General features: G+C 39.9%; 1 protein-coding gene across 1 annotated transcript in view; it reads right to left on the bottom strand.

Annotated features, from left to right (window-relative positions):
• Window positions 1-9128: 9128 nt before the first annotated feature.
• Window positions 9129-19046, bottom strand: part of pex1 (peroxisomal biogenesis factor 1) — a 14614-nt gene continuing 4696 nt past the window's right edge. The window contains exons 5-24 of the mRNA XM_079259180.1: window positions 18674-19046; window positions 18453-18572; window positions 18191-18311; window positions 17887-17993; window positions 17689-17774; window positions 17450-17582; window positions 17178-17274; window positions 16906-17076; window positions 16602-16756; window positions 16338-16524; window positions 16081-16247; window positions 15500-15634; window positions 15348-15412; window positions 15074-15216; window positions 14102-14205; window positions 13821-13997; window positions 13226-13468; window positions 10506-10697; window positions 9941-10071; window positions 9129-9567 (exon numbers count right to left, since the gene is read on the bottom strand). The exon at window positions 18674-19046 is cut by the window's right edge and continues 313 nt beyond it. Of these exons, the coding sequence (XP_079115306.1) occupies window positions 9483-9567; window positions 9941-10071; window positions 10506-10697; window positions 13226-13468; window positions 13821-13997; window positions 14102-14205; window positions 15074-15216; window positions 15348-15412; window positions 15500-15634; window positions 16081-16247; window positions 16338-16524; window positions 16602-16756; window positions 16906-17076; window positions 17178-17274; window positions 17450-17582; window positions 17689-17774; window positions 17887-17993; window positions 18191-18311; window positions 18453-18572; window positions 18674-19046 (2992 nt within the window). The 3' untranslated portion in view covers window positions 9129-9482. The remainder of the gene's footprint in view (window positions 9568-9940; window positions 10072-10505; window positions 10698-13225; window positions 13469-13820; window positions 13998-14101; window positions 14206-15073; window positions 15217-15347; window positions 15413-15499; window positions 15635-16080; window positions 16248-16337; window positions 16525-16601; window positions 16757-16905; window positions 17077-17177; window positions 17275-17449; window positions 17583-17688; window positions 17775-17886; window positions 17994-18190; window positions 18312-18452; window positions 18573-18673) is intronic.

Below are 19046 nucleotides of genomic sequence, written 5' to 3'. Positions count from 1 at the left end.
GTCTCCTGGTTGCCCCTTCATGCTCTGGACACGACGCTGACAGACACAGCAAACCTTCTTGCCACAGCTCGCATTGATGTGCCATCCTAGATGTTGCACTACCTGAGCCACTTGTGTAGGTTGTAGGCTCCGTCTCATGCTACCACTGGAGTGAAAGTACCGCCAGCATTCAAAAGTGACCAAAACATCTGCCAGAAAGCATCAGAACTGAGCAGTGGTCTGTGGTCACCACCTGCAGAACCACTCCTTTATTGGGTGTGTCTTGCCAATTGCCTATAACTGTCACCTGTTGTCTATTCCATTTGCACAACAGCATGTGAAATTGATTGTCAATCAGTGTTGCTTCCTTAGTGGACAGTTCCATTTCACAGAAGTGTGATTGACTTGGAGTTACATTGTTTTGTTTAGGTGTTCCCTTTATTTTTTTGAGCAGTGTATCTACACACGTTAACATCCCTGTGAGCTTCAGTGCTTCATCACTGAGCAGATACTTTTTTTAAACAATTTCAGCCTTTTTTCTCTACCCTGTGTCAAAGTAAACAAACACAACAGATAAGATTCCAAAACACAGAATGGATGTAAGCACATATAAGGTTCATTGAAAGACCCATGTAAGAAGATTGGGAGGGGAGTGGGTGTGGGACTTGTTGAATTTAGGACGCATGTTCAGTAATGTTCCTCTGGATCTTAGTGTTTCGGCATTTCACACTATACACCCTCACCAGAGACGGCCGGCTGCAGGGTGATCAAACATGAGCCTGCGTCCCATGGCCAGTTATAGTTTGTGGTAAAAAGGCATACTACTTGACTTTCCATTTATGGGCCTAGCAAGGATCCTTTATCTTCATCCAAAGCCAATGGCTACTTCTCTCTGCTGCCTCTGAGGTGGTTTTGATGGCTGATCGCTGGCTCTGGCCCCTGACTCAAAGGTCTCTTAGCAGTTTGGTGGTAGATGTTGCCACAAACCCCCTGCATCCAACCTCCACGGGGCGGACTTCTGTTTTCCAGCCATGTTGTTGTGCTTCAGCAGCTGGCTCGGCACAGCGCAGGTGCTTTCGTTCATGTGCCTCGCCCATAGAGTCCTCTCAAGGTACAGTGAGTTCAATCATGTAGACCTTCTTTAGGGAAAGGGACCATATTACCAGGTCAGGCCTTAGGGTAGTGATAGCAATCTCATGGGGGGAAAACTAGCTGTTTCCCAGAGACTGAAATTTAGTTTGGGTACTGTTCAGGCTCTTCATTTCGCAGTGTAGTCTAGTGCTAATTGTTAATGCTGTTTGTAGCTTACCAAAATCAGAGTAAGGGAGTCTTCATACACTCTTGATCTTTGTGGCATTCTGTGGATGGCTTGCATGGGCTACACATTGTGGTCTTTCTACAGATTTTTTTTAATCAGTTTTCCTAATCTTTTTCCTAATCTTCTATTACAAAGAGTCAAACTTCTCACCCTTCTCACTTTAATAATCTTCACCTCACAAAGGTGTCCTACTTAACTTACAGATGTCTTTTTTTTCCATTTTATTTCACTTCCAAAGTGTTTGTTTCTCTTTTTTTAAAAATCCATTTGTTTTTAAAGTTATAACTCCTCTAGCTGAAGATTTTTCTGATATGTTGAGTTGAGCAGAAAATCAAGTTTGCATATTCAGTGTTATACTGTACTGTTATCAGATACAATCTGAAAATATCCTTGTATCCTTGCTTTAAGACCCCAAATAAGCTTTTGTCCAAATCCAAATGTTTTTTTGCATTCTACTTTTGTGCGTGTTTATCCTTTTGGTTTGGGTTCTTGAGTTTTTCCCATACGGGCTGTGTCACAGGATATTTATTTCCTACACACAAGTCTTAGCAGTCTCATACTTCTTGGTCTGTGCCATTATCTACCTTGCAGCCCTGGAACTGCCACTGAGCTTTATATTTGGGGAATGCTTTGATGCTAAAAATCATAAGTCTGAGCAACAGGATCTGTCTGGCACTCACTTGGACAACAAAGTAAACTTGTCCTTTTCTTCTACTACCTGGTTTTTCATTGACACTGTCTCACTCACACACAGCCAGCCGTTACTTAAGTTACACTTAAATGGCTTAAATCCAGCGAGGGAAAGTCGTGTTGTGGTTTGTGCTGAGGAAAGCCCTTCTGTGAAGAGGGATTAGTCACTCTAGCTGATCACTCTAATGAAAGTGTTTCAGCCACTACTGGCAAAACTGGAGTTGGGTTTACCTCTGTGTTGCATCACCTCCTCTTTTAACAGGACTTAAGAGTTTGGAAACTGAGGAGACAAGCTGAAGTACTTTTTTTTCCTTTAGTTTTACATAGGATTTCAGTGGGTCACCAGTTCACTTGCCTTTGTTTTATCATCCACTTCATAATGTGACTGTTTTTTTGTTTTTTTTTATTCTGAGCGGCACGGAAATCATTTTACTGCAGTTCATGTAAGTCATTAATAATGTGGTTTGGCTGAAAAAGACTGAATGGCAGCACATATTTGGTCAAATCTAGTTTTATCATTCAGCATTTATACACAGGCATGCATTATCTATGATTTCTCAAAAGGGATTTCAAATTTGGTTTAGTTGGAACATAGTTTTTTTCTGATTTAATGTTCTCAGATCAGCAAGTCCTTTGTCTCATCAATTCATCAATAGCACTATTCTTTACAATGATTTGAAAATATAAACTTTTTTTAATTCTCACCTATATTTGTGTTGAGCCCTTCATGCCTTATCTAAATATTTTTGGCAGTGATGACCACTTTTGGTCTTGTTTGGGATGAACCTTCATGCTTGTCAAACCCTTCTTTGGTTATTCACATTTTTCTTGGCAAGACAAACAGTTTGGATGGGTGAGATCACAAAAGATCAGTTCTCTGAAGGTCTGTTCAGAGATCAGCTGCAATGTTCAGCTCCAGATCTTGACTGTGTCACAAAGTTTCATTGCAGACATTCTTGTCTTTTTGGCAGTTTTCTTCTGTCATTTTACTGGAATACTACTTTTTCTTGAAAACTGGTTTTCACTGCGAACCATGCTGCATTTTTTTGCATCAATCTTTCCTTCTACCTTTATGTTTCCAGTATCTATAATTGGGGAAAAAGCCATCCTCAACCAGCTGAACAGTTGCTATTAATGACAATTTCTGTTGAAATTCCCCATATTTGTTTGCTCACATGGGTTAGCATTTTGTTTGATTGTCTTGGTGAATTTAATACTTGCTGTGAGAATTAGCTTGTGGCTGGTCACTTCACTACAAAGGCATAATTGAAGGAGGCCCAGAGAATTTTAATCACTTGTAAGTTTTTTGGGGTTTTTTTTTTTTTTTTTGTTTGTTTGGTTTTTTTTTTGTTTTTTGTTTTTTTTAAAATTTATTTTAATCTCCACAAAAAGGTCTGGAGCTCCCTCATAGCAACCATAGACTGTATAAAAGTTTAAAACAGATGGCTCGACGATTTCCTGTATGTACAAGACCCGGAATGCTGTATTTAGCAGGGAAATCTGTAGATGATTCCAAGCTTCTTTATTTTATGAATGATGGAGGTTGGATTTATGCACTTTTAGTGCTTAAAAAATTATCTTTCCACAGATATTTGCCTTGATACAATTCTGACTGAGATTTCATAGCTTGGCTTTACAAAGTAGATAGTGGTTTCTTTTCTCATTATATACAGAGAATCCTATGTAGCAGAGATGAACTCCAGCCAAGCTGCAGAAGCATCTTAAGGACCTTTTTAGCAACATATTCTTACAGCAAGTCTCTTTGTAACTTGCATGATATACTGGCTTCTGCTCTTGACTTCATATCTGTGGGAGAAATTTAACAACGTATATTCATTTACTTAAGAGATGATTATCAGTTAGTTGCACTGCATGTTTCAGTGTATGTGTGTGGATTAGTGAATATGCACAATTAGTTCTGGTGCACTGCAGAGACAAATACGCAAATTATACAACTCAAAAAGCTACTTCTGTCCTCTGTGTATGGGACCGTTTCTGTGTTTCAGTGCACTTTCGCTAGTAAGCAGGAGAGAAAAAGATCTTGGCTGACCTCATTACAACTTCTTGAAGACTTCATGTAGTGTGTGACAGCAGCCTAAGGGCTGCAGCCAGCAGGGTGCAACTGTTCCTCTCGTCCAGTGAGAAACACTAATCAGATGAGATTAAGGCTGGAGCTGATTACATGGGCATTCATGCAGACTTGTCTGGTTTCTGCACCCGCTGGCATTCATTTGATAATGTTTAAGGGTCAGTTCCGATAAACATATTAACAAAGTTGTTCCAATTAAAACTTTTGACAGAGAGGTCTGGAGTTCATCCACAGCAACTTCTCTAGAGATGCATGACTCAGTTGTGTTTTTCCTAATCAGATTTTACATTACTCTGAGCCTGAGAACCCTATAAAATCTCATTAGCCTTCACTTTACAGCAACGTTAGATGTGACAGATATGTTCAAGAGTAAAACTAATGAAAACAAAGGAACAAAACTTTTATAATCAAATATGCCACTAAAGTTCTGGATCCCGCAAGAATGTTATTGACAAAACGGCATCTCATTGGAGTAAATAACAAACAATAACAGCAAAGAAAGAATATAGAAACTCAACGTTTCCTATGCATCACTTCTACCAACTTGTTTTCTTGGGTCATTCTTTCAGAGTATGTCCTTACGGATGATATTTCTCCAATGTGGACCTATCGAAGGCTGAAAAAGAGAAAGATGTTCTGTGAACATGGAGATAACTGGAGAGGCAGATCCATATCCTTCTTAAATCAAATCAAATCAAAGATACTTTATTCATCCCCGAGGGGAAATCCAAACATTCAAATGACCAGAATCTGTCATTTCATGATATACTGGCTTCTGCTCTTGACTTCATATCTGTGGAACTAGTAATACTACATATTTAAGTTTCATTACAGGTTGCCTTTATCAATATTAGATATATCCAATGGTGACTTTTAAAGCTCAGGCGCAAACCTCTCATCCCTCAAAGCTGTGGAAGTTTTACTCATCTGCTTCCTGCAAAATGATACCAAACGACTCAAGAATTCCTGTATGCCACAAACTACTAAGTCCACAAGTGGAACAGACTGAACAGTGCCAATCGGTAAAGCTTGGCAAACAATGGCAAACAATGTGGTCATGAGAAGTTGTTGAACCCTGTCAACCAAGCAAATGTATAACATCAGGCAGAGTAAGGTGGTCTACAAAGGGGGCCTTCTACCAAGGGTTGTACAAGCTATCTGTGTTAAAACATGTTAAAAGATCTGAACGACAACCTCATGGAAGTGCTTATATAATAACAATCCAAATAATTAAATTAGTCTGGGAATCATGAATTACTGAAGATAAGTAAGATAAGAATTTTATATTTGAGCTAGATAACTCCAGCTATTTAGCTGAACCCTGAGAGTGAATACACGTATGCCTTTTAAATGTTCACTAAAAACAGGCAAATGAGCTGCAGCACCACGGCTGTAGCCAAGGATTTAGGCGATATTACTGAATTAACCCAGACAAAGCAGGAAACTAGGATTTAGGTAAATGGGTAAAACTTTTAAATGGATGATTTCCATACCCACCCAGCAGTTAACAATAAATCTGGAAGGTTTTTCTGGTGATGGGATGGTGATTAACCGATTGTCAGACTGCTGTCAACATTGGGAAGTATTTTATAGGAACAATGACTGCAGTGAGTTTAGGTTGCAATACATTTATCAAGATTTATTCACTGTGTCACTGAAAAACTGTTGGTGAGCAGAAGAAATCTTTAGTTGTCACCTTAGACTGCATGTAGTACAGTTATTAACTTGGGTCTCAAACTTGTTTATAGCAGCTGAGAAAATTAGCTCACTTAAATGGTTGTGGAGCATTTGTGAAGTGTTTTTGATGTTAGATAAGGTTGGTTTTCAAATAAAACTGAGGAAAATTTCCAAACCGAAGTTCCTTCATTAAGCCTATTTAAGCCTATTTAAGCAGATAGCCACAGAACCACAGTAAGATGTCCTACATTTTCCAGCACTTTTCTTTGTGTAAGGAAACACCTGTCAAGAAGAAACCGACCAGACAGAGCTGAAATGGTCCTAGACGTGTCTGCCATACCTTCCTCTCTTTTTAAAAACTGTATTATATACATATATAGTATATTTTAGTCAAACCCTACCACATCCTTTTATATCACTACACCAACTTCATCCAAACCTTTTGTTCTATTTTAATCAAAAGCAGACTCAGCTGCTGAGCATTCATTATAAAAATAAAAAAGAATCCCTTTAAGGAGCTTATTTTTAGCAAAGGCTGATGCCTCTTGATGTTTGATGACTTAGTAGTTTGTGGCATACAGGAATTCTTGAGTCGTTTGGTATCATTTTGCAGGAAGCAGATGAGTAAAACTTCCACAGCTTTGAGGGATGAGAGGTTTGCGCCTGAGCTTTAAAAGTCACCATTGGATATATCTAATATTGATAAAGGCAACCTGTAATGAAACTTAAATATGTAGTATTACTAGTTTTGTCTATTTAAAACTGTATGATATTATTTGCCTTTTACGTCAATTAAAAAAATGTAGCAAAGACCATAAGGATATTCTTTGTAACGCTACAGCAAACATTTTTAATTTTCTCCACTGCTTCTAAAACTACACCAAATGAAATCAGCTGTTTCTTTTCTCAAGCGACCCAAGCAGAGGTTGCTCAATTAGTGGCAAATAGTTTTTCTAAATTATGCTTTATTAATTTTTTGTCTGGACAATTAGATTAGTCACTATTTCTTTTTCTTTTATCTCCCTTTTTTGTATTTTAAAGTTATTGACATTGTTTATAGTGTTTGGGTTGTAAGGGATTTAAATACCAACAACAAGCCAAAACCAGCCACTTGTGTCTGTATTGACTACTGCAGAGCTTTCCAGCGTCTGTATGTGTAGGATAACAGCGATTGTATTGCTTTAATAGGGGAATATAGTCAAGACAGCTCACCAAGGAAATGGTTTAAGACTGTTGTCTCAGGTAAGACTGAGCTGTATGAGATTTCCCTGCAGCTCGGTTCAAATCTGTAAGAAAAATTACATTGAAGCAACAGAGGAGATTTAGATTTGTCTTGAACATCTCTACAAAGCTTTTTTTTTTTTTTTTTTTTTTTAAATCTTTCAAGTAAAGCGCTCCAATTAAATTCCAATACCCCAAAAATCACATACAATATTTTGAGTCCCTATTCTTATTCTTTAAATACAGAGTTTGTAGCTTTGGTCTTTAAAAGTTATCACCAAAATGCCGCAGAGTTTAATCAGTCCCCCTTGACTTTGATTCCTGATTTATTCATTGGTTGGGGGTCTATGGGTCTCCTTATAAGCCCCACCCACACTCCCATCTTTCAGTCCCTTCTCAGTATCCATTGACTCATGTTTGTAGTCTGTAGGTCCTTCAGTCTCGAGATGTGGCTCTGTGAGAAGTCTAACGCGATGTGCAACAACTTTCCGAAGAAATATCTCCCTCTCTGTAGGTGTGTTGCATTGAAACAACAGACAGCCTGGAATTACACCCGGTGTGTAGCTGGTTTCCACGGGAACTGCTTCGGCAGCCCATAAAAAAATTTTACTTGGCAACATGTCATATCATAGTGTCTTTCGGGTAATTGGCTAGAAGAGCATCAATTTTCATAATAAATTTTAAACTCGCCTGTTTTTTGGAGCACGATAAGAGCAGAAAAGGAGGACACCACTCTATGTAGCTTTGTCCAGGCAGGCAGACCTAAAAGCTTTGTAAGTTTTACCTCCAATTACTAGAACAGCCCATTATTCTGTCACTCAGTGAAGAGTAGCAGGCCTCATTATATTATTACTGGTTAGTCTTTACATTATGACAGTCGTAATCAGTTTTCAGTACCCCTAGATGGGTCAGAAGACACTAGTTTTTAGGCAACTTTGGTCATCGTAGTAGCTCGTGACTCATTTAGTGGTATTATATGAAAAAGCAGTCCATCCCTAAACTATGAGTCGTATGTCACACCTGTATAGCACTTAAATTTTTTTTTATATACAGTATCAAAAAACTTTGCAACAGACAAGATGCAAACTGGGTGCTGGACAAGAAAATCTGCCAAAGTTCAGTAATGTTGCTTTTATGCATTCAGACCAAAAGTTTTGTATAGCATGAGAAAACCTAAACCATCAGTGAAAATATATTTTAATATCTCCATAAACATGCAATAAAACCAATGCAATTTAGCTGCTTTCACTGCAAATCACTGACTTTGTCTTCACGTTAAGATTTTAACTAGAAGTTTTTTTCTTTACAAGCTTGATAGATAAAAGCACAACAGTGCTTCAGGTTTGAATAGATACAGATGTTTAAGCCCAATGCTTGTTGTTCATGAAAACTGCAGTTACTTGGCTAGTTTTGGATTAAAAACTTGTTATATTTTGTATAAGAATTACAAATATTTATAAACATGTTAAATATATTAACATAATTTTATTATTTTTTTAATTCAGGGTTTGTGTGACATATTAAACTCATCTGTATATAACTTTCAGCAGCAAAAACAAACAAGATGGCTTGTACAGGAAGAAATATAAACCATAAACAATTTTTATTATTGCTATAACATTCCTCTTAATTATTCTTATTACTTGCATAAGTTTGCTCACCTCATCCAAGACATTTTAGTGCAAAACATTGGGGAAAAAGGCAGGATTCTGCATTAATCCCATAAAAAGCTCTGCATCATTGCATTCTGGTTCTCTGCCATGGTTTATAGGACACAATGGTAAATGGACTTGTACTTCTATAGCGCTTTTCTAGTCATACAGACCACTCAAAGTGCTTTACACTACTTGTCACATTCACCCATTCGCACACACACTCACTCAACACACTCATACCCCGATAGGCATGTCGGGGGGGCAGTTTGGGGTTCAGTGTCTTGCCCTAGGACACTTTGGCATTTCAGGGGAAGCCTGGAATCGATCCCCCAACTTACCAGTTGAAGGACAACTGCTCTTCCTCCTGAGCTACAGCCGCCTCACAATAATGATTTATCATTAAAGCTGCTTTCTAATGGTGTATCTTCCCAGCGTAGCTCCACATAGCTTGCAAAGTGCTAATTAGCATAACTGATGACACCTGTGTGGGGGAGTAGGGTCTTTAATTATGCAAGTACTTCACATTTTATTATTTCATGCTTTTTATGAAATGATTGTTTAAAATCTTTTTTCAAACTGTCTGCATTTCTAAGCTAAGACTGTAAACAACAAAATTCAGTGACTGAATCTTCATCCATTCATTAGAAGCATCTACTGTTTTCATTCAGTGTCTGTAAACAGAAAGTATTTCAAGTCATTTACATTTGAGAATTATACAATTTATAATCTGGCTTATTAAATATGTACAGTAATTACATGCCAAGTAGTTAAATCTCTTATCATAAAATCAATAGAAAACAAAAGTATATAAACATTCTGTTAATTTGTATGTAATAAATCTTGTGTGATTCGGTCAGGCTAAAGTTACACGTTGTCCTGGTTGAAATGTGACAGAGGGAGGAGATTTTCTTTCTCCTAAACCACAGAAGTCTTCATACCTAAAATAAATAAATACATGCATTATATTAAAACCCATAACACATATGAACACAAACACATATTAAATTAAATATAGTAACTATATGTGTGCAAACTGTTCCTTCACTTGAGACCTCTCAAGTTAGTCAGCAGCTAAAATGGTATAGCTGATAGTTTCTCTGTTCTTTCTCATATTTACCAAAAGACAAAAAAGTACCATAATATAAGAAATTCTGAATATTATGAGAGATCATATGAAATTCATATGATTCTTTTTTCAAATGTTTTTCTACTGTGGGTGAGGAATTATGTGGCTCACAATGAGGTTTAAAATTTAAACCCATCAACCAGTGTCAATTTTGCTTCTCATGATACTGATGCCCTAGTACTTACAGCTTTGTGTATCTGTTCCAGTCAGCCTGGCTGAGGGATGGTCTGGTCATAGCCATAGCAGAGTTTAAATGAGCCAGAGAAAGCAGCAGGCTTGGTTGGCTGGAGGCTGAATGTGACCAGACACACTCTTCCTACACAAATGTGACATAAATCAATCACATTGATAAATGCTTACATGTACAGTTCAACAATCTGGCTCTACATTAACCAAGCAAGAGAAGCCAAGCATGAAAAACAAACTGTATCCAAAACAGGGATCCTCAGTCCTGGTCTGCCACCAAAAGGCAGCTGAGTTTAACCAATCTTATGTGTCCTGTGGGCTTTCGACGTTTCCCTGCTGCAACACACTTGACTCAAATGAAATGTATTATTAGCAGACTCGTGCAGAGCTTGAGGGGGAACTTCGAAAACTGGCAGAACATCGGCCCTCAAAGATCAGGACCGAGGATCTCAAATGTAAAGTATCAAGAAGGAAATACTAAGCAGTGCTGTATAGAAAACTGAAGGGAAAAAGATAAGTTTAACATCATTTACAAGTTTTTTTTTCCCTATTAGCTTTACTTACATTGGCTCTCCTGCAGCTGTTCTTTATATTATTGATGTTTTGCTTAAGGCGCTCCAGCTGCTCCTCGCCCAGTTCTTCGTAACCACTCTGGATGGAGGACATGTAAGCAGGAGGAAGATTGCTCACTGGCTCACGGACTGATCCACCGGTTAAGTGTGTTGTTGAGGCTGGTCCAGAGACACACTGCGAGTTCTGTGAAATACAACACTGTTTAAACCACTAAACTGACCTGCTGCATTCAGAACAACCTACATGCTGAAGAAGGTCCAGGATTTTGTATTTGCTGCTGAACCTAAAGATGATTGATTCCTGGCTTCCCCTGACTACATGCCAAGTGTCCTTGGGTAAGACACTGAACCAGCATTGCCCCCCAGTGTGTTTATATGCAAGTGTGTGAATGTGACATGCAGTGTTAAGCACTTTGAATGGTTAACTTTACTGAAAAAGCGCGATGAGTCAGTGCAAAAGGGATCCAGACCAATGGTATCCCTTGCCTGGTTGCAAGTCACCGTGACCGTACTCTAGAGCTACCCAAACACATCTGGTACCTAAACAGGCAGTTAATTGGATTAGTTTCCAGTTAGTGTTGGATTCCTCCAAGGCTGCCTTTTATCACTGATTCTGTTAATAACTTTTTTGGACAGAATTTCTAGGTGCAGCCAAGGTGTTGAGGGGGATCAGGTTTGGTTGCCTCAGGATTGGGTCTTTTTTTTTTTTTTTTTTTTTTTTTGCAGATGATGTGGTTCCATTGACTTCATTGGGTCGTGAGCTCCAGCACTCTGTGGGTGAGAGTCAAGTGTGAAGCGGTGGAGCTGGAAATCAGCATTTCCCAACTAAAGCCTGTTACATACTCCACGAGAAGCAAGAACTGAGTTCTTGTTCTCGAGGCTGCAAGAAGAAGAAAAAACGTCTTGTTCGGCAGGTCCATACATACTACACGAGAAGCACGTCTGCAGCGGGGAGGGATCACTGCTGGGGGCAGATGTCTGCTTTATGTGCAATGAACCCGGTTGTTACCGCCGCTGAGGAGGTTGTTTTCCCCGGCGTCTTTTTGCTTAAGATAACTTAAAAGGTTACAAATGCATTTTTATAAATATTTCAAGAGTTGAACTGATTAAATTCTGGTGGTGATCAGGATCACCGTTTGGATCCAGGAATGTTTTAAAAGGATTCTTAAACATTGTGCTTGGTGGAGGTTTCCGCTCTGTTTTTCTAGCTTCATATTTAACGAGCAGCTTCGTCCGCGGCAGGGCGGGTTGTGCACGCGGCTGGGTCCGAGTGTTTTATTGCCACATGTAAAAATGTTCGTACTTTCTCACCACCTCGATGAGCTGTTTTATCAAAACAATCCGTTTTGCCGGCAACAGCAAACACATGGAAGCAGCAATTCCGCTTCATGCTTTCTCTGTGTTAACGACGCCCACCTCCAATGTCCGACCAATCACACGATACTTCCCGCAGCCCTTCAAGAAAAAAGTTCTGCCAGCCCGGTGTGTCAAGAACTGTCCTCAAACACGTCCGCGAGAACAAAATGACGTCATTTTCTTCTCGGAGCCTCGAGAACAAGAAAAAAGTTCTCGCTTCTCGTGGAGTATGTAACAGGCTTAAGACCATGGTCCTCAGCCAGAACAGGGTGGAATGTCCCCTCCAAGTCGGGAATGAGGTCCTACCCCAAGTGGAGGAGTGCAAGTATCTCAGGGTCTTGTTCACAAGAGAGGGAAGGATGGAGCATGCGATCGACAGGTGGATCAGTGCTACATCTGCAGTAATACCGACTGTACATCAGTCTGTTGTGGTAAAAAAAAAAAAAAAAAAAAAGAAGCTGAGCCAAAAGGCAAAACTCTTGTTGGTCTACGTTCCTACTGTCACCTATGGTCATAAGCTGTGGGTATTGTCTGAAAAAACAAGATTATGAATCCAAGCGTTTGAAATGAGTTTCCTCCGCAGGGTGGCTGGAAACTTAGAGATGGGGTTGAGAAGCTCAGTCATCTAGGAGGGGTTCTGAGGAGCATCATGAGGAGCCAAAGGAGGTGGCTCTGGCATCAGGTCAAGGTGCCTCCTGGATGCCTCTCTAATGGGGTGTTCTGGGCACATCTCTGGCAGAAGACCCCAGGGAAGACCAGGACACACTGAGGGTATTACAGCTATCAGCTGTCTTAGGAATGTCTTGGGATCCCCTCCGACAAACTTGTGGCTGAGGAGAGGAAGGTCTGGGCTTCCCTGCTTAGGCAGCTGCCCCTTCTACCCAACCCCAAATAAGAGGTAGAAAATGGATGAACAGATGTAAGTTGAAGAGCCATCTACCAATGAATCTGCACATTGCAATCAACTGAATATTATCTTCTCTCTTCGGAAATCACATTGTCATTTCCAAATAGGCAACTAAAGAAATCTAAACAAATAAGTTATCTTTATAGAACAGTGCTTGTAACAAAGTGCCTACAAATACTGTTTAAAACTGGTTGTCTGTTTGTTATGAGTAGAAACTGAGTCATCCCTTGAGTTAGATGGCTTTTTGTCATGGAATGATCAATAGGTCAATGTCAAGTGGCTTACTAAACAAAAAGGATAGACGTAAGGACTGGACTAAAAATCTTTAAAAGACCTGGCTCTTATTTCAGTGTTTAGTGTAAGGGTACACATACACAGACATTTAAATAATAAATCTGATTTCATGGGGGGGAAAAAAACAGTTCTGTTATTATGCAATTGGTGCTCACCGGTCTTAAAATCGGTGAGTATCCCAACTCTGACTCGTAAGAACTTCCAAAGTACAGTCTCCAGATATTGCCATGGGATTGTTCATCTTCTGCTTGAAGCTCAAGGGACTCTAGAAGAACCATGGATTGATCCAGTCCTGCACTTTGGTCTCCCTCTCCAACTGAATCATCTGAGCCACTGCTGTTGTTTGGGAAGATCATGGACGACAGGCTCATATCACTATCTGAACCAGAGGTCAGCTCCTAATTTCCAAACAGAAACAGAGGGTCAAATGTGCATATACAAGCAAAAAAATTTTTTTTACCTTACCTATGGCTAAAATTAGTTTACGCTTATTTTTTATATCCGATTGCTTCTGTTTAATGTATCTGATCAAACTCATCACCGTTTTTGGAGAGGACTAGAATCCTGTTGTAATCTGGTAAAGAAATCACGTTGGACAGAATCCAGACACACTGAGATGCACACATTTAGTCATAAATACACATTAAAAAGTATATTGTTGCTACTAATGTGAAGTGTAGTAATTTGTAGAATGGTCTGATCAACAAGAAGCTGATGAGACTAGTCTTATGAGAGTTCGCAGAGCCTTACATGTGGCATGCTGGTGACCAAACTGTTGTGAACAGCTTCCAGTTGTGCATTGTAGAGTAAGGCCTTTAAGTCTGCACCAGTGAACTGTTCTGTCACTGCTGCCAGCTGTTCTAGGTCAACATCAGGAGCCAGGGCAATGCCTGCACTCAGCGCCTTCAAAATCTCAACACGAGCCCCCTGAAAATGTAACACAAGAGGACGTTGGAGTAATTAACACAACTATGTGGAGTCATATTACTAATTCATTGCCAAAAATGGAGTTGATTTTTAAATGAACAGACCATGTCAGGAGGGGGGCAGTATAGCGACTTGTCCAGTCTTCCAGGTCTCAACAAAGCTGGGTCAATTAGATCTGGACGGCTGGTAGCTGCAAGCACATATACACCTACAGAGGCAATCAGGAGGAGTTATTTATACCAATTTTTTCTTCTGCACAGATAAATGCATTCCTGTAGAATGGTAAATACAGAAAGAGGCAAGATGCATCCAAAGGTTAAAAAATATTTCCAATAACACATCTAATAGAAGTGTAATAGTAGAACTGTACTCTGTACGTCAGACCATGGATGGGCCATGAATGACTGAATCACTTCTTATTTACTATACAGTAATAATATCAGTAATGGGTTTGATTTATGTTGTGCTTTTTTGCTGACAACACTCAAACGCTTACATTGGATCCATTATCCCACCACTCCTCATTCACACTTGCTGATGGTAAGCTACATGTGCAGCTATAGCTGCCCTGGGATGGATCAATAAAAACATGGCAGCAACAAAGTGCTCTACTAACTGAGCTACTGCCAACCCAGTACACAATAATTACTGGCACTATATTATTTGTGCGTCTAACTGGGTCTGTGCTGGTCTGAAAATCATTAAAAGCGACAGTGACCAACTGTCAGTGGTGATCTAAAAACATGGAGTGAAATGCTTTTTTTCTATTTATTGCTCAATACCGAGTGATTTGGAAAAGAGTGTGTTTATAAACCAGGTGCAAATTTCCTCAACTTGTCCTGTCATTGTGAGGTTGCTAAGCAACCTATTTGACCCCTGAAAGTTGATGTATCAGGCCAAGAAACATTCCAGCACAGAAACCCACATGAAACTAAACACATCTGTCTTCACTCTTCTGTTACGCTGACATAACTTTTGCACTAATATGCCTAATACACACAACTATTAACTATTACAATCAATGCTCACAAAAAGTGCACATAAGAATATGTGTAATGCACTGATGTGATTTCTACCCTGTAGTCCCTCCACCCCGTCCAGCTGGGTGAGGAGCTGGTTGACCACACGGTCAGTTACGCCTGTGCTGTCGTGGCCCCTCCTCGGGGCCAGAGAGTCAAACTCATCAAAGAACAGGATGCATGGTTTGGCAGCTTGTGCCCTTAAACAGATAGAAGGAAGAGCAATAAAATACATGTTGCAGGGGCTTATAATTACTTTAAATATTTAATATACCTTAAAATAATCATCAAAAGTTAAACCAAAATGATGGAAGATAAAATATGCAGTCACCTCTGGAAGACATCACGGACTCCTTGTTCACTGGCTCCAATGTACTTACTCAGAAGTTCCGGTCCCTAACGGGAAATAAGAGGTACACTGGGTTCTCACGGAGAGGCACGCAGACTTCTTTTTGCACTCTACAAACCCAAAATCCAGCCTACCTTAATGCTGATGAAATTCATACCACTGTCTTTAGCTATAGCCCTGGCCAGCAGTGTCTTCCCTGTTCCAGGAGCTCCATATAGAAGAATTCCAGAGCGATGCCGAATAGGAAGATTGGAGAAGAGGACAGGATACTGTGGATACACAAAATGTCCACACAAATTACTTGTTTTTGTGTTATTTGGTTTTGGGTTTTTGACGTGCATGTAATAGCATATTGTATCTGTCTTATTACACACAAGAGGCAGTAGATAACAAGAAGATGAATATCTGTAAAGCTCTCCTTAGTATACACAAGTGTTTCTCAATCCAGCTCCTCAGGACCTCCTGCCCTGTATAATTTATAGGTAACTGTACTTTAACATACCTGAACAAAATAAAGGCATGTTACCAGGTTGCAATGAACTTGATGAAGAAGTTCATTCATCTAAATCATGTGTTTTGGTGAAGGAACATGTCTAAAACATGCAGGGCAGGGGGTCCTTAGGAGCTGGATTGAGAAACACTGGTGTAAACACATGCTGTAGCAGTATGCTGGAACTGTAAAACACATGCGTTCATCTTGTAATTTGCAACTGACCTTAGCAGGAAGCAGTATGGTGTCCGTTAGCTGCTGCCGCACCTCTCTTAGCCCCCCTACCCTCTCCAGTCCAACTCCACTTGGTGTGTGAAGATCTGCACCCCACAATGAGGGAGGTGTGAATCCTTTCAAAGCCTCTGCAAAGTCTCTCCACAACAGAGACACACCTGATGGACAAAGGACATGTGAATATGTGAATGTGCTGCCATAAATCAGAATATCCTATATTTTAGTTGTCCGTCCAGTTTTTGTGATACCGTGGTCACTGTGTCCTGCATGCACTCTGTTAGCATGGACAGCACGCTCCAACAGCAGAGCTAGATCTTGGGCTGTGTATCCCTCTGTCTCCTTGGCAACAGCCCTGAGATCCAGAACGTGCAAGGACTCTTCAGATAAGAAGGATTTTCTTTGGATCAGATGAAGCAGGATCTCAGCTCTTTGGGTCTGTCGACAGCAACACCGATTGTAATTGTTGGTCATTTTAAGTATGTGTGTCTGTACATGTAGACACGAGTAATGACCTGGTCTGGTGGCTGGATGTTTACAAATCCCTGGATGAAGTGGGAGCCCTGCACCTCTGTAAGAGAAGAGTGTAAGAAGTGCTCACTTTGGCTGGTGATGATCACACACACCATACTGGAATGAGCCAACACTTCATCCACCACATCTTTCAGACCTGCAGGCAAAAACAGACAAGAAAAACACCATCAAGGCCTGAAATGATCAATTCTTGTCTTTTATCACTCCTTAAGTGACTCTTTTATATATATATATATATATATATATATATATATATATTTTTTTTTTTTTTTTTTTTTTGTATACTTTGTGCAATATGCTGCTGCAGCAGTGCCTCAGGCCCATGCTCATGTTCAGGTGAGGTCGGTGTATGTGTCAAATGATCCAGGTCATCGAGTAGAACTACAGAGGGCTGCTTCCACTCAGCTTCTTCAAAAACATCCTGTAGGATCTGTCTCACCGTTTCTGCCCTTTTGCCTGATGAAATTAAAAGAAAATTGCAGATAAATTCATGAAAATATAACTTGCTTCTTTTTTTTTTTTTTTATACACTGTCTCTTTCAGGAACCTGTATTGACCTTGTAGCTTTTTGCAGTCCACCACCTCCACATGTGCGTCCAGCTCCTCTCTGGCTTTTCTGCAGAGAGCTCGGGACAAAGTGCTCTTCCCATTCCCCTGTGAGAAGAAATCATATGCTACCATATTAAAAGACTTAACAAAGATGTATTTTTAATTTTTTTTTAAAAATGTATTACATGGTTATCTTTGGTCGGCAAAATCTGCACAGCTAATATATTTTCTTTGCAATTCCATATTCTCTATTCCTTTATAGTATGTTAAAAATAAATACCTTGGCACCAGTTATGAGTAATGATCCTCCTCGGAGTCCCCATCCAGTGGTACCAAGCTCTCTTGAGAGAGGACTACCCAGAAGGCTGTGGGAGATAAACTCAAATCCATTGCGACTGAGATCATCAATCCCACTGCGAGATGACAGCAAAGTGAGCAGGGTAAGATTAAACAAATGTAAAAAAAAAAAAAAAAAAAAATAGATCCAAGAAGTGGCGTACAGATGCTGAAGTTGCTTACCCAAGAATACCGAGGGAAGGAAGTTGTGGCTCGGGCGGTTCAGCTGCAGTTTTCACAGCAGACGCTTCTACTGGCCGTCTGTCCACCTGAAAGTCACACAAACTCCAGATCTCACCTTATAGAAATAACTAGAAAAACGCTGCTCTGCACAGAACAATATTTTACAATATTGCAGTTTTAATAAATGCAGGGCGATACCAGTATGTCTTCCTTCTGGAGAACAGTGGGTGCTAGCAGGAACAACTGGTCTGGGGGATCGTTCTCTAGTTCTGGTTTCAACACAGTCAAAGCAAATTCCAACTTTGCTGCAAAAAAAGGGAAAAAATGAAATGATTATCTATTGCAGGGGAGAACATTTTAAATTGAAATATACTTTATGTATCATTTTGCCTCTTAGGAATTTAATATTCAGGGCTTTTTATATTATTATATGCAGATGTATCTCTTTCAGGCTCATTAATTCATTTCTTAGGCTTAATAAGGAAGTATAAAAATGATTTACTATCATTTCCATGTAAGAGGATGGAGCCAGAACGTTCTGTCAGACAGGCCAAAGGCTGATGACTCTGTGTGTGCAGCCAACCAAGGAAAGCTGTCTGGATCTCTTCATCATTCTCCTCAGGCTAGAGAGAAAATGTCAAAGATCAGACTGGAGTAAAGGGAAGCAAGAAATCAATAATTTTGCACTGTTTAACAAGTGAAATGTTAGTTTACACGTACATTAATCAAACACTACAACTACAGATGTGTATTCCATTACTCACCAGAGGTTTTAGAGGTTGCAGTTGGATATTAAAAGCTACTTTTATGGCTGTTTTCACAGGTTTGATTCTCACTGTTGAATGTGGCTGGATGTTCAACTTGCTGGTGAGATGCTGAGGGATCTACAGAAGAAAAGAACAAGATTTACTGTAAACGTTACACGACCCCACTACGGTTTTTGTGGGTAAATGTATCATATGATCCTCTGTTCCAAGTAACTCACCCATACTTTTCCATTATGGATCTGTGCCTTTTGAAATGTCTTGCCTGCTAGCATCTCAGTGCCATGACACACTACTTTGACCACTACGGATTCCTCTTTCTTCACTTCTTCATCTCCTTTATCAGGTCCATCACCTCTGACAACTCCCATTGTTTTCTTTTTCTCCATGGCCTGCTTAGTTCTGTCTCTGGCTTCTTTAGGGGACTGAACTTTAGAAATAAGGCCGTACGTCACTGGGGACTGAACTCCACTTAGTGTGCCATTCAAACATGGACTGAAAGGAAACATGTGAATAACACCAGTAGCAACATGGCTTATGGTGCAGAGAGAGTCAGGAGGCACACTGCACACTCTGAAGATGGAATCGGCGAAC

The sequence above is a fragment of the Telmatherina bonti genome (genome assembly GCF_933228915.1).
Source record: "Telmatherina bonti genome assembly, chromosome: 19".
Classification (NCBI taxonomy): domain Eukaryota; kingdom Metazoa; phylum Chordata; class Actinopteri; order Atheriniformes; family Telmatherinidae; genus Telmatherina; species Telmatherina bonti.
This window is presented reverse-complemented; position numbering and strand designations above follow the sequence as displayed.